Source organism: Triticum urartu, chromosome 5A (assembly GCF_056163025.1).
Source record: "Triticum urartu cultivar PI428250 chromosome 5A, HENAU_Tu73, whole genome shotgun sequence".
Taxonomy (NCBI): domain Eukaryota; kingdom Viridiplantae; phylum Streptophyta; class Magnoliopsida; order Poales; family Poaceae; genus Triticum; species Triticum urartu.
The window spans coordinates 31,305,172-31,320,329 of NC_141877.1; the positions used below are offsets into that span (position 1 = coordinate 31,305,172).

General features: G+C 43.9%; 1 protein-coding gene across 1 annotated transcript; it reads right to left on the minus strand.

Annotated features, from left to right (window-relative positions):
• Positions 1-271: 271 nt before the first annotated feature.
• LOC125506681 (small ribosomal subunit protein uS10-like) lies at positions 272-1,816 on the minus strand. The gene is made up of 3 exons (XM_048671437.1): positions 1,690-1,816; positions 1,497-1,610; positions 272-411 (listed from the first exon to the last, which is right to left on the minus strand). The coding sequence occupies exons 1-3, from the start codon at positions 1,814-1,816 to the stop codon at positions 272-274; spliced, it is 381 nt and encodes a 126-aa protein (XP_048527394.1).
• Positions 1,817-15,158: the final 13,342 nt, after the last annotated feature.

Sequence of the window (15,158 nt, forward strand, 5' to 3'; positions counted from 1 at the left end):
ATGAAAAATGGAAAATTTCAAAACTGACACCCAAACAAGAACGCTACCAAATTGTGGAGATGCTGTAATAACGACGTGAAAATCCAAGACAATGACTTAATCAATAGTAGGTACTATGAATCATGATAACAAAAACCTAGCCATACAAAAACTACTTCTCATACTACAAAGTCTCAAAAACGTCTTGGTTCACTGGTGTCTCTCCAGTCTCCACCCATTGTAACAACAGATTAAAGATGGCGCTGTTGTGGTAGGGTAGCATGAGGGATGACTACTGGCTGATGGTCACCTCGACCTCGACGCCAGGCTCGAGGGTGATGGAGGTGATCTGCTTGACGATGTCTGGGGAGCTGATGATGTCGATCACCCTCTTGTGCACCCGCATCTCAAACCGATCCCAGGTGTTGGTACCTTGTTTTGTACCAAGAAAAGCTGGCATTAATTAACATAGGAATAACAAGACAGTAACCTATACACAGATTGTGCAAGGGATTAAATCTCGATTTTGAAACATCAAATGTATCAGAAACATCATGTGGAATCATCATTTGCTCAGGACTAACAAGTAGTCCTATTATTCACAGGGTGACAATTATATGGTAATACACGCGTGGTTTAATTATAAACATGCATCCAGAGATTGAACACCTCAATGGCTCTTTATACTAGAAGGGGCAAATGTTTGGAAGATAAGTTTAAAAAGCTCGACTTTGTAACCCTCAAAAGAGAATCTCATAAACAACTTGATTTAGCACCATTTGACCAGCCCATAAAAAAGGACATACCCAGTGCCGAAAGCTCCCACACAACAAGAATGTACCAGCCCATCATTAAGCAGAGTACAAAATCTACCATCACACCAAGAGTAACTCACAAAGAGCAGGATAATCTGGCTATGATGAGTTCCAACTGATAAACAAATGATCCTTTTTTTTTCTGAAAGGGGAGTACCCCGGCCTCTACATCATTCGACGCACACAGTCAAAACCGATGATCTCTCCGTAGGACGGCCAATAAACAACAATAATCAACTCTTCTGGTAAGAAATTTACTAGCACTAGACAAACCAGGCATCAACTTTGAAAAGCTCAGTTTAAGATATTTTGATGTGACATCTCAGTAGCATCTCCTTCATATGTTCATCCGACAAACTCCACTGAACTTAATATTACACCGCACAAACAGAGCTAAGCATGTCTAGAACTCTAGATACACAATAACAGAACAATACGGTGATGCCATGAGTGCAATTTAGAGACATCAAAGACCCAAAAGCATGCATCTCAGTTGTCTAAATGTTTTGCCTCATCTGCATGAGTTGAATTCAGTCCTATCGTCTAAGCAAACAACAACAATCCATAGACACTTCCTGACCCACATCAACGAGGTATTATCGTGAGCATGCCAAGTAATACCATATATATATACAACAGAAAGCTACTAAGCAAATGGGATACAACAGAGACCAGAGAGAGGCAATACCACAGAGTATTCACCTTCTCCACAGGGGGACTTCCTGGTGGTGATGTTGAGCACCTTGGTGGGCATCCTGACGGGGCCCCTGACCCTGAGAGGCTGCTCCTTGGCGCGCTTCACCAGATCGGAGCACACTGTTTGTTGCCAGCACAAGGAACAATCAGATCAACAAGAAGAGAAGAAGGAAGGAAGTAAGCCTTCGTACGTTCATACCCTTCTCGAGGTTCTTGACGCTGTTGGAGGAGAGGGTTATGCGGACCCTGTGCAGCACCTCCTGTGGGCCCTCAAAGCCCAGCTTGCCGGACTTAATCGGCAGCGCGTACGCCGGCTCGGTCGCCATGGCTTTTGCTGGTTGAAGGAGAGGACAGTACTGGAGGAGGCCGCGGCGTTGCTAGCTATCTAGATTTCTTGCGCCGGTAGGCGAGGGAGGCGGCGGCGCTGAGCTTATGCATGTGCAGGCCGGAGGCGGGGGAGGGCAGCCGTTGGATCTGCTGGCCTGGGCGATCCGGCCGTCCGATTGGAGCTCGGTCCCGGGAGAAGCAAGCAACTCACAGACGCAGTACAGACTACAGAATAGACAACATACGTCATTTGAAATACTATAAAAGAATGTGTGTATACAAGTATACTGTTGGATGTATCATGTACATGAATTTACTTTTAAAGTGGAAATTGTATGTGTGTGCGTCATGTTTTTCTGTGTAGAATGTGAATAAGTATATTTTATGACGAATGCTCGCTGATTATACTGCATCAAATAAGGTGAATCCTAACTCTATGCGTGGGCAATGCATATCGTCGTCGTCGCTGCTGATGTGGATCCGAGCCCCTTGGCCCACCTGGTCCATGGAAGAGGATGCGCGGTCAGGGAGGCGGCACCGGCGACGGGTCGTTGCCGGCAGCACCGACGAACAACAGATTGCTAGGTGGAGGAACAGTGGCAACTTTTAAATAGGGGAAGAATGCATTGGAGACGGGAGGGTTCTAGGAAGGAAAGTAAAGCGATGGGTGGTGAGGTCCATCGGGGAGCTTTTTTACGGTATGATAGAAGAACACCTGTGCATTGCAACGGGCTATATTAACTTAAAGAGTTCAATATTAATATTCTCATACATATCAAGTTATATTGGTGACTTTTTTTATCATCAAATTCTCTCACACACACATTCTCCCTTCCTCTTCCTCACTCTCTCTCTCCCCCTCTTCCTCTCTCTCTCTCTAACACACACACACATATCCATCTTATTGGGTACGGGACCATAATCCATCTATTTCACACACACATACGCTAGTGCATAACAATATGGATTATGTGTATTATATTTGCTACCACAACTGAGGGAATTAATTTCATGTAAATCGGCCAGCCACAGCTCCAAGAATACATAGAGGAGGTGGCCCGGGTCGGCGTCGGCGCCGTCCAGCGCGGGCCACGGGCCCGCTTTCAAGTGCGTCTGCACGCCGGCCACTCACGCCGGGTCCTTCAAGTGTCGCTTCCACCGCACCAACTCCCAGGGCCAGGGAAGCCGCCCTTCTTCGCCCCCTTCACCGGCCGCGGCCAACGCGGTGCCGCGGCACCCGGCCTCGCCGTCCTCGTCCTCCGGCACCGTCACGACCCAGTGACGCAGCCCAAGCATCGGTCTCGAGAATCAAGAACGCTCGACAACGGAGAGGGAAGGGAAGATCATATACATGTCATAAGAAAGGGAGTTTATTTACCGCTCCCTCTATGTATTGTTTCCTTTGTTTGGAGACTGATTACCATCCGTGAGTTAAGGTAAGGTTAATGTGATTGAGTCACTTTTCTGAAAATCAAATATTTGCTTTCTAATTAATGTGATTGAGTGATTTAAGGTAAGGTTAATTAATTTAGATTTTATTTTTAGAGATTGTTCGTGATTGATTCTATATTACTAAATAACTTGCGCCAGTATGGAAAATTCTGATCTGTTCAGATTTCTTTCGTTGTGTGAGAGGGTGACGTGAAAATAAACCAATGAGGTGGAGAGAGGGGACAAAAAAAATCTACGAAAAAAAACCATCGAAGGTGGGAGGAGGTACCAAAAAAACCATGGGAGGTGGGAAGCCGCCCTTCTTCGCCTCCTTCACCGGCCGCGGCCAACACGGTGCCGCGGCACCCGGCCTCGCCGTCCTTGTCCTCCGGCACCGTCGCCATCCAGTGACGCAGTCCAAGTATCGGTCTCGAGAATTAAGAACGCTCGACAACGGAGAGGAAAGGGAAGATCATATACATGTCATAAGAAAGGGAGTTTATTTACTGCTCCCTCTATGTATTGTTTTCTTTGTTTGGAGATTGATTACCATCCGTGAGTTAAGGTAAAGTTAATGTGATTGAGCGATTTTTCTGAAAATCAAATATTTGCTTTCTAATTAATGTGATTGAGTGATTTAAGGTAAGGTTAATTAATTTAGATTTTATTTTTAGAGATTGTTCGTGATTGATTCTATATTACTAAATAATTTGCGTCAGTATGGAAAGTTCTGATCTGTTCATATTTCTTTCGTTGTGTGAGAGGGTGACGCGAAAATAAACCGATGAGGTGGAGGGAGGGGACAAAAAAAATCTACGGAAAAAAACCAGCGAAGGTGGGAGGAGGTACCAAAAAAACCATGGAAGGTGGGAAGCCGCCCTTCTTTGCCCTTCACCGGCCGCGGCCAACGCGCTGCCACGGCACCCGGCCTCGCCGTCCTTGTCCTCCGGCACTATCGCCACCCAGTGACGCAGCCCAAGTATCGGTCTCAAGAATTAAGAACGCTCGACAATAGAGAGGGAAGGGAAGATCATATACATGTCATAAGAAAGGGAGTTTGTTTACTGCTCCCTCTATGTATTATTTCCTTTGTTTGGAGATTGATTACCATCCATGAGTTAAGGCAAGGTTAATGTGATTGAGCGATTTTTCTGAAATCAAATATTTGCTTTCTAATTAATGTGATTGAGTGATTTAAGGTAAGGTTAATTAATTTAGATTTTATTTTTAGAGATTGTTCATGATTGATTCTACATTACTAAACAATTTGCGCCATTATGGAAAGTTCTGATCTGTTCAGATTTCTTTCGTTGTGTGAGAGGGTGACGCGAAAATAAACTAATGAAGTGGAGAGAGGGGACAAAAAAATCTACGAAAAAAACCAGCGAAGGTGGGAGGAGGTACCAAAAAAACCATGGGAGATGGGAAGCCGCCCTTCTTCGTCCCCTTCACCGGCCGCGGCCAACGCGGTGCCGCGGCACCCGGCCTCGCCATCCTTGTCCTCCGGCACCGTCGCCACCCAGTGACGCAGCCCAAGCATCGGTCTCGAGAATCAAGAACGCTCGACAATGGAGAGGGAAGGGAATATCATATGCATGTCATAAGAAAGAAAGTTTATTTATTGCTCCCTCTATGTATTGTTTCTTTTGTTTGGAGATTGATTACCATCCGTGAGTTAAGGTAAGGTTAATGTGATTGAGCGATTTTTCTGAAAATCAAATATTTGCTTTCTAATTAATGTAATTGAGTGATTTAAGGTAAGGTTAATTAATTTAGATTTTATTTTTAGAGATTGTCCGTAATTGATTCTACATTACTAAATAACTTGCGCCAGTATGGAAAGTTCTGATATATTCAGATTTCTTTCGTTGTGTTAGATGATGACGCGAAAATAAACCAATGAGATGGAGGGAGGGGACAAAAAAACCAACGAAGGTGGGAGGAGGTATAAAAAACCATAGAAGATGGGACAAAAATAAACCGTACGAGGCTACCAACTGCTCCATTAAAAATAGAGACTGTATTGAATACAGGCCGTCCAATGGCAAAGATCCAAGGGTTGTTAGATATCTGTACCGGTGAAAACGGATCAGCAGTATCGCAAGTACTGCGTGTCTCTCGTCCACCGATATATGCGCTTGCAGTTCATTATTCGGCGACTCTGCATCTCCGGCAGACGTCCCCAGACGCTCGTCTCCCCTTCGACCGTGCGCCTGCCGGCCGGGCCACCTCCCCTTAATCCATCGTGATCGACTGATGCTTCCGTGGTTATGATGTTATGGCCCGTCGCCGTGCGCCCCATCCTCACCCTAGCATCACGCTTATTGTGCCTCGTGCATGGCGGCAGCACATGCCAAACCACCCTGCGGCACGGACGAGCTCGCCGCTGTGACGACGAGGCCACGATGTGCAAGATGTGCCAGTCTTCTAACGCCCGAAGAGCTGCTTCTTGGTGAGTGCCGGAGCGTGGCGGAACCTCTACTTCAGCCGCATCTCGCGGGATGTGGAGCTGCTCATCTGCCTTTGCTGTGAGGTCGACAACCACGTCGTGTGCTAGAATGCTCACCCAGGCATGGCTCAACCTGCTTGTGTCCTGGTCATTCAGAAGTATTGGCCCACCAGAACAATTCCCTTTGTGATCAACGGTGGGATCACACATATACTGCTCCCTCCCCAGTAGAGGTATAGGGTACCGTAAAAACCCTCCCGTCGGGAGATTTTTCACTCTATGCAAGACAGAAAAAACACTTTGGCCTGCTGGTGGGAATGATGCTGAGATGCTCAACCTCACGTTGCGAGTTGCTCACACCATTGACCAGCTCAACATGCTCATCGCCGGCTCCCGTGTCCGTTCACTCTTATGTTTCCATTGACTGTCGACCCGACAGATCACGGCCAATGGCGCTGTTGGAGCTACAGCCAGCACTTCGTGGACATGTCTGGATGGTCACAAACGTTGGGTTTGAAATGGTGTATAGGTGCGTGAGCCACCCAATGGACGATCGTTGTAACCGGACCAGTGGAGGGAAGAGTTCCTTACAAAATACGGCAACTGTGCCATGCAACTTGGGATGGAAGTCACTTGTGGTCTAAGGCGAAAATTGTAAAAGTATATGGAAAGAACCCGAGACGGGCATGTGAAGTGCACCGCCTTAAATACTCGTACTTCCAGTGGGCCTCGTCAGAACATTTGAATTGATTTGTCTACACTGGCGCGTGAAACGCTTAAACCACGAGAGACGTCACATATCATTGACGTGTTCTTCGGTTCACCTTTGTTGGTTTGATACATCACTGAACCCATGTGGTTTGATGTGTGACAAAACTTTAAACCTCTAGAGATGGCATGTCGTGTAGCTGTTTATCAAATATATTTTTATAGTGATTAAGAAACTCATATGTACACCGTTATATCTTGCCATGATAGTTCTTTTGTCCATGTACATGCAACAACGTTACTAGTAAATCTTGTGCCCATGTGTATATGAACTACTTTCTAATGTCTTCATGTATGATTTTTTCTCTCTATATGTTGGTGTGATCTTGTAGTAGTTGCATGCAAATGTCATTTCATGCATCTAATGTATGTTAGTGCGCGGTCACACGCATGCAAAATCTTGGACCGACAACTATATGTCTTGATATGTTGTAGTTGTGCACTTGTGCTCATTGCTTTCGTGTGACTTAAAAAATAAATAGTGTGGACTAATTAATATGATGTGGTTTAGCTTCTTATTCTTAAAATACAAATCACCGACGAGCAAAAAAATGCATGCTCGTCATTTGTGTGGGGATCAGCAGTGACGTGTGGTTTTGGGCACTTGTCACTCGTGAGATGGTTACTAGTGACGAGCAGGCCATCCATCACCAGTAGTCACTTACTAGCACTAAAATGTCGGTACTAATGCCTCTCCCTTTAGTCCCGGTTCAATCCAGAACCGGGACTAAAGGGCGCGGCCACGTGGAGCTTCATCTTTAGTCACCAACCGGGACTAAAGGAAATTTTATGATTTTTTTTTTTGAAATTTTTTTATTTTTAAGTTTCTGAATTATTTTAACCCCTAGTCTGTAATCACCACCCCTCATCACTTCTCAATTTATCCTCTAATCACCCCTCATCATTCCAAATCATCTAACTTCCCGAACGGTCACCCATCCTCCCACTCCCTCAGCCTGAGCACGCTTAACTTCCGGGTTCTATTCTCCCTCGCTCCAAGTCTGCACTTGTTGTTTTCCTGACAATACTAAGATGTCAATCCTATTAACCTTCAGGAATTTTGGTTGAGCATGAAGTGACACATTTCATAGTTTTATTTTGAAACTATTGTTTTAGAAAACAATAATTATTTAGTAACACTAATATTTCTTGAATAATTAGTTTGACCATTGTTTGACCACACTTTGACCACAGTTTGACCAGATTTGACCAAAATTGAAATAACTGAAATAATTATTTAGTAACACTAATATTCTAGAATAATTAGTTTGACCACTGTTTGCCCACTGTTTGAATTTTTTTTGATTTTTTTTCACTCTAGATCTTAAAAGCCCCGTAACTTTTTTTCTATTAGGTTTTTGAGGATTTTGAAAATGTTTAACGGGGTTTCCCCAGTTAAATTCGGATGTAACTTTTCGAGTAGATGATTTTTCATATAAAAAACTTTTTCATCCGAGTTAGTATGCAAAAGTTATGCCCATTTTTACAAATTTCAGAGAGATTTTGCAAATAAAGTCAAAATTCACATTTGCAAATTTTCCCAACAACTAGACCACATATCACATGGGAAACTTATTTTCTTTTATTTATTTTTTTTGACATTTCCATCATTTTTTTTATTTTTTTTAAAACTGAAAAGGCGATCCACCGGGGGGGGGGGGGGGGGTAGAGTTTGAAAATGGAACCTTTAGTACCGGTTCGTGGCACGAACCGGGACTAAAGGTCTCATCCCCATTAGTCCCGGTTCATGCCTCAAACCGGGACTAAAGGTCTAATCTTTAGTCCCGGTTTGAGGCACGAACCGGGACCAATGGTTGTGGGCCAGGAGCGAGGCCCATTGGTCCCGGTTCATCCCACCAATCGGGACCAAAAGGTCCAGATGAACCGGGACCAATGGCCCACGTGGCCCGGACGGCCCCCTGGGCTCACGAACCGGGACCAATGCCCCCATTGGTCCCGGTTCTGGACTGAACCGGGACTAATGGGGTTACCCGACCTGGACCAAAGCCCCCTTTTCTACTAGTGTAGTGACGAGTTATAGCCCCGCTCGTCACTGAAGTGGAAAGGCTCTCATCACTAGTAACCTATACTACATAGTGAAAGAAGAAGAGAATTATGGTTTAATCTAATGGCCCTAACATCGTATCATAGCACCTAATTCAAGGAAACATCAATTGATACTATAATAAACGATGCTATCTAAAATACTATGCCAATGATACTATCCACTTGGGAGTATCAGATTAGTATCATATGCATGATAGTAATCTATGATACTAGCCAGTGTAAGAGGTCTAATAGACTAGAGGAACCAGATAGCAGTCCATTAATTTTGCATGAGGTTTTGGTGCTTGTGGTCGGGAAATGGTTGTTGCGATGCTTTACTAGCCTGGATGCATGGCTGAGTTCACCGATTGAAGTGATTTCTCTCACTTCATCATCATCTACGCGGTGACAGGAGATGGGGAGAGGGGAGACAACACGCAGGACAATGGGAAGGGGTGACATATGACGGTCAACTATTGTATTTGTACGTAATGTGCATACATTATTTACTAGAGCAAGCTATAGAAGGGAGCATATAAAGAATAAATGTATACAAGCATAAAAGTTACTCCAAAATTGCATCAAAATTCAAGCCAACAATGTCTGATCCCATTTCACAGATTGGTTACAACTCAACATGTTACATCAAGGACTTTCTTACGCTCAAAGGCATCAATGCCATATAATCCAGATCAATCGAGATTAACAAGGACCTGTGCGAAAGGATTTTGAACAACTCTGGTACGGTCAATACCATGTAAACGAGAGAGAGTAGACAACAAAGAGAGGATTCAACACACTTTGATTAAGCTCTAGGCAGGTTGATTTATACAGGTTACAAACCAGAGCCGTGTACTGATCATGACTGTGCCACTATCTGAGGTCGTGTGCCACTACTGGTACAACCAGCAACATGAGTCTCTACTATACCATATGGCATTGACTATACAATAACACATACGGTGTAGTATTGTATAGGGAGTGTATCTGGTGCACCCGCACTTTGGTGCTACCGGTGCATCGGATGCCATAGAATATTTTTAAAAATCTGAAAAAAAAATTCTAGCATGTTAACACAACATCAATGTATGATGTCATAAAATTTCATATAAAAAGTTGAAATATTTTTGGAGATATAAAATAACAAATTTGACATCAGTGTGATAATGGGCCAAATCTAAAGCCCAAGTTATGTTATGTACTATTCAGTGTTCAATTTATCATTAATGTTTTGGGAGTTATTTTTGAATTTTGACTTGAAATTTTGTGACAATCTACATTGATGTTGTGCAAGCGTGCTAATTTTTTTTGTAATTTTTAAACATTTTAAAAGCACAATGTGAGTTTGGTGCACCGGTAGCACCACAAGCTCTGGTGCACCAGATATTTCCTCGTATTGTATAGCCTAGCAGAAAGATTACTAACATTGGTGATTCAAGCAAGATGCTGGCGTCGAAATGATGTGTTGTTGGTGGAGAAAGGAAATTGCCGACTTGGCGGCGGCAACATGGTCGCTCGCCGGCTCCTCATGCATGACGCTGGTGGTGGTTGTGCACCCCGCCCGCCATCTCGTGCGGCAACATAGCTTTGGGTGTGTCACCTTTCCCCTCCTCTTGTGGTGAGTGGTGACGACTGGCGTCTCACCGATGTGGGGCAGCGGCGGCCATTCTACTCCCAATCCTGCTACAAGCCGGGTAGTGAATGGGCGTTTTACCTTTTTTTTTGCAACGAGTGCGTTTTACGCTCCGTCCCGTGCTTGCTTGTAGTACATAAATGAGTTTTCCTCAGTTATCTGCTTTATTTTTTACTTTGTTATTGTAAATGCCTTTTATTCATTTAAACCCTTTAGCTTAGGATCAAATTAATTGGGATATAGTGAACTATGTTATGCACGTCATTTTGGGGTTTTGCTGCCTGGCTGGAGACTTGCTAAAGCTCTAGTAAAATTAATAGTGCTTGACGGAGATTCAAAAAACACTAGAATCATCTCCAAACGTAGTAGCTGCAGAACCTAGTAGAGAGACAAAGGATAAAGAGACTATTGTATGCATGCATACTATAGGAAGCTTAACGAGTACTCCCTTTGTCCGGAAATACTTGTCCTAAAATGGATAAAATAGATGTAACTATAACTAAAATAAATCTAGATACAATCATTCTTAGGATGTATTTCCGAACGAAGGAAGTACGCAACAAGGAATACTAACACTGCATGGCGTCTTGCATCCGCTTGGGGTCTTAGCTGTCGATAGTCATTAGCTTCGCTACCGCCGGACTCGCTCGTATACCGCACCGTGGCGGTCATCCTCGACCTGGGCCCAAACGGGGGGTGGCGGCAGCTGGTGCAATGTCCACACGCCGGGGCACCGGTACGCTTCATTGCAGAGGGTGTCGGCCACCCTTCGCGGTAGACATGGCGTACCTCGACATCCTGGACGCATGAAGTGACCGGCGACAGACAGACGAAATCAAGCAGCGCTAGCAGCAGGAGCATTTTGGGGATTCCAACTGCATCGTTTCCAACGGAATCGGCGTCACGCGGGCTAGCTGCTTGCTGCTCGCTGATTTGGCCGCTGTTCTTCAAACGTGCGTGCGCTCCTTGGATCTGCGGCTGCGTGCATGCGTGCATGCATGCATGCGTCGTCACGTCATGCACACGTAGGGTTCGCGATGCTATACACGTTGCTTCGTTCAAACGTGCACCCGCCGCTGCTTCTTCTTCTTCTTCTTGCTTATGTGCTTGGTTCAAACGGACGCGTTTCATTTTTTTGCTTACGTGCACCCACAACTAATCCTCAATCTTTATCTTTATCTTTTTACCTAATAATAAAGCAAATTGGATTTCTTTCGTCCGTTATGGCATTTTTCAGAAAAGTCCTTCTATTTCAGAGAATTCAACCTGCAGTCCTGTTTTAAGTTAAAATGAATCGTTATTTTCGTGTTGTACACAAAGTCCCTGTCTTTTTCTGAAATCAACCCGCCGTTCGGATTTAAGTCACACCCAAACCGTTATTTTACATTTTTCAAAAGCTTCCCTTGATGTTTTAGGTAATTTATCCGCGGATCATATTTAAGTCAAACAAATGCTTTTTAAATCATCAATATCTTTTAAACCGTAACTCCGATTTGAACATGTTATATATGAAATTTGATTAGAAAAATATGTAGAATACGAATATGAGATTATCTTTACCTGCTAAGTATTTCTAAATATTATTTTGGAATATATTTGAGTCAAACCAAATGATTTTCTAAATTATCTGTATCCTTTAAACCGTAACTTCGATTTTAACATATTATATATGAAATTTTATTAAAAAATGTGTGGAATCTAAATATGATGTTAATTTTACCTGTTAAATATTTTTAAAATATTGTTATGGAATCAAACTTATAATTTATAGCACAAGATTCTTTTTTTCATACCGTCGGCGATCCGGATTGCAAATAAACACCCCACTATGACCATATACGGAAAAGAAAACATCGATAACTACACATGCATACCTCTAAAAAATGTCGCAGGGGAAAACAACAGATTTCTCATCGCAAGAGTGAGAGAAAGCGAGCGAGCTAGAGAGAGAGAGAGAGAGAGAGAGAGGGAGGGAGAGACGCCTCAGGATTAACCATATTCAACACACATTTTTGGTTGTTTTGTGTGAACACCGAGGCCATCGCCGGTGAGAGTGAGAAGGAGGATAAGCGGCAACACAAATATGATGACTCGCAAAAATAAAGGAGATGGACCTATTGTGGTCTTGAGTGATAGTTGTTGAGTTAAGAGCGTGTGTTATGTTTTCTCTCCCGTTGCAACGCACGGGCTCTTTTGCTAGTGAACCAAAAAGAAAGACAACGTAAGTACTACTACTAGCTACTCCCTTTGTTCCTAAATATTTGTCTTTCTAGAGATTTCAACAAATGACTACATATGGAGCAAAATGAGTGAATCTACACTCTAAAATATGTCTATATACATCCGTATGTGATAGCTATCTGAAATCACTAAAAAGACAAATATTTTGGAACGGAGGGAGTATATACTAACTAATTATCAATTTCTTCTCCATTTCTTTTTCCGAGTCAATTGCTAGCTAATTACTACTCCACTAACTAATTAAGCATCACTCGCGCCACCGTCCCCCGTCATCCGGCCGGACAGGGGCGGATGCGGAACCACCGGTTCCGTGCCATCCCCCGTCGCCCCACGATGCAGCGTGGACGACGAGTCGACGACACCAGCCCATCACGTCCACGTAGCTCCGGGTGCTTTGCGGCCCACCACGCCCCTCTCGAAACCCTTCTCTACCTGCTTCGGATGGCGCTTGCACGTGTCAACAGGGATGCACACACCCGAATCCGAGCCGCGGGCCACACACCGCGAAAGGCAGAGGGCAACAATTACGGTTCCATAGCCTTACGGATCTATGGAGGTCAACGGGTCAAACAACTAATGGCAGAAATTATGATGGAGGGGAGGGGGTATGCCCCAATTTCAAGGGATTAACTGACATTGAATCAGCAGATCGTCGTTGTAATCTTCAGATCTGGTTAGGGTTTGCCCTGCGTTGCCATGGCAACTTGCTAGAAGGGGATCGGGACAGGGGGGAGATGATCGGGAGTGGTAGTGCAGAGTCGAGGACTGCTTTTGTTCTATGGGTCGGAGAGGGGGTTAGAGGTTTTTCGGGGAGTCGACTGTCCCGTGGAGGCCACGCACGTTCATGCTCACGAGGTGGGTTCGGCGTGCGGGCCGTCGTGACTGTGCCCGAACGTGTGGGCAGTTTTTATGTTTGTCGGACGGGGTCGTGCGGGCTTGATCGTGCGTACGACAGGACGAGTCGTGCGGTCAGGTGCCCATTGTGCCACACGGATGACAGATATCGACCTCCATAATTATTTTTGTATACACTTGGGCAAAGTTTAGAAAGTTTGACTCGAGCCAAAGTTAATCTATACTTCTATACTACTATTAAACAATCAAACAAGAACTTCTTTAAACACACCTCACAAAGCGTACACAGATTCAATACCACCGCACGATTAGGCCCACTAAAATCAATTTAACGGTTAACCTTAACCTAAATCATTTTCTGTGTACACTTAGCAATTTACATTGACTGACCGTACTCCACCGTGGAGGAAAATATGAAACTCCACGCCTGAGCAATTAGGAAACTAATAATCACGGGTGCATCCTATTCTAGGAAACTAAATCAGAGTGCATCCATCCTATTAGGAAACTAATCTCAGACAAATCCATCCTATTAAAAAACTTATCTCGGACGCATCCATCCTATTAGGAGGCTAATCGCGAGCCGCCTGCCGCCATCATGCACGCTAGCCACGATGGGGGAAGCGCGAGGAGCTTCGTCTTCCTCCGGGAACACACGTGCTATCGCCGCCATCGTCTTCTGCCTGGAGGACAGGCGCTCTTCTGCCGCTACTGCGACGACTCCATCCACGTCCAGGGCATGCTCTCCGGCAACCATCAGCATCCGTGTTGATTTCAGCTCCGTTCGCAGCACCCACGCTGACAAAGTGTCTATTCAGCGGGTGCACGTGCATTACATATTAAATAAGAATCGTGGGGCTTCAAGCAATCTAGAATTATAGATTTGGGATTATCTTAGGTTGCTGATTGCTGTACTGAAAATGTGTAATTATATATGGCACGTACATAAGAATGCAACAATCTTGTCTTACAAAGTAGGATCAAGAGGGATACTGAAGAAGTCAAGATGCAGAGTCTATTTCCCATGATTACTTTCTATGTTCATGTCGGCTTCCTTGGGCTTTACTTCGTACCACCATATGCATTAAACTAGACCGTATCAAGAGGTAACACCATCCCCTTGATTAGAATTGCCTTATTTGTACTATTTGATCAGTGTGTGTTTTACGTATGATGTTGCTTTACCTGGAATTAAGGTGGGTTGCACCTGCCTAGGCACTATCTCCAGGGATAGGTTGGAAATCAGGATATATGATTCATTCTTAGAGAAAACTTTACACGCGTCACTTTAACATAATTGCATAGCAATCCAGTAAATTATGTAAGATTCAGTAGGAGGCAAGATATTGAAGATGTACTACTATTTCAGTTACATGATTCTATACAACTAAAACGGGTCACATGACTCCGTAACTGTTGTTAGAGAATATCTCTCGCTGTTCTGTAAAGGTATGCAATCTCTACCGCGTTCCAATAAAGAGAATTTTACCATACAGAAGGATCCAATGAAGAAACTAATCCGGCTGAGTTCCAATAAATAGATCCTTCAAAGGATCTGTCCTAATACAACTGTCGTATATTGGTACAAAGAAATCATATAAACTGTACTCAGTCGGATTTATTTTGTTTCATGACAGAGAAACCAAGTACCTTTCGCTATTTTGGCACATATATTTATTCTTATATACTTGTGCAGTTTCGAATGATCCAACATATTTGCAGTCATCAAACTTGAAGACATGTTGTTTAAGGCCTTATTTGCACCGCCTCTCTTTTTTGGTCTGCACGCCTCTTTCCTCCAATAATAATAATGAACAACTTTTTCCGGATCAGGTATTACACTATTACAAATGTATGCTGAAGCTACTCCTTACGACAAGGAAAAAGAGAATGGATGTTTTCTATCTTCACCAGTTTT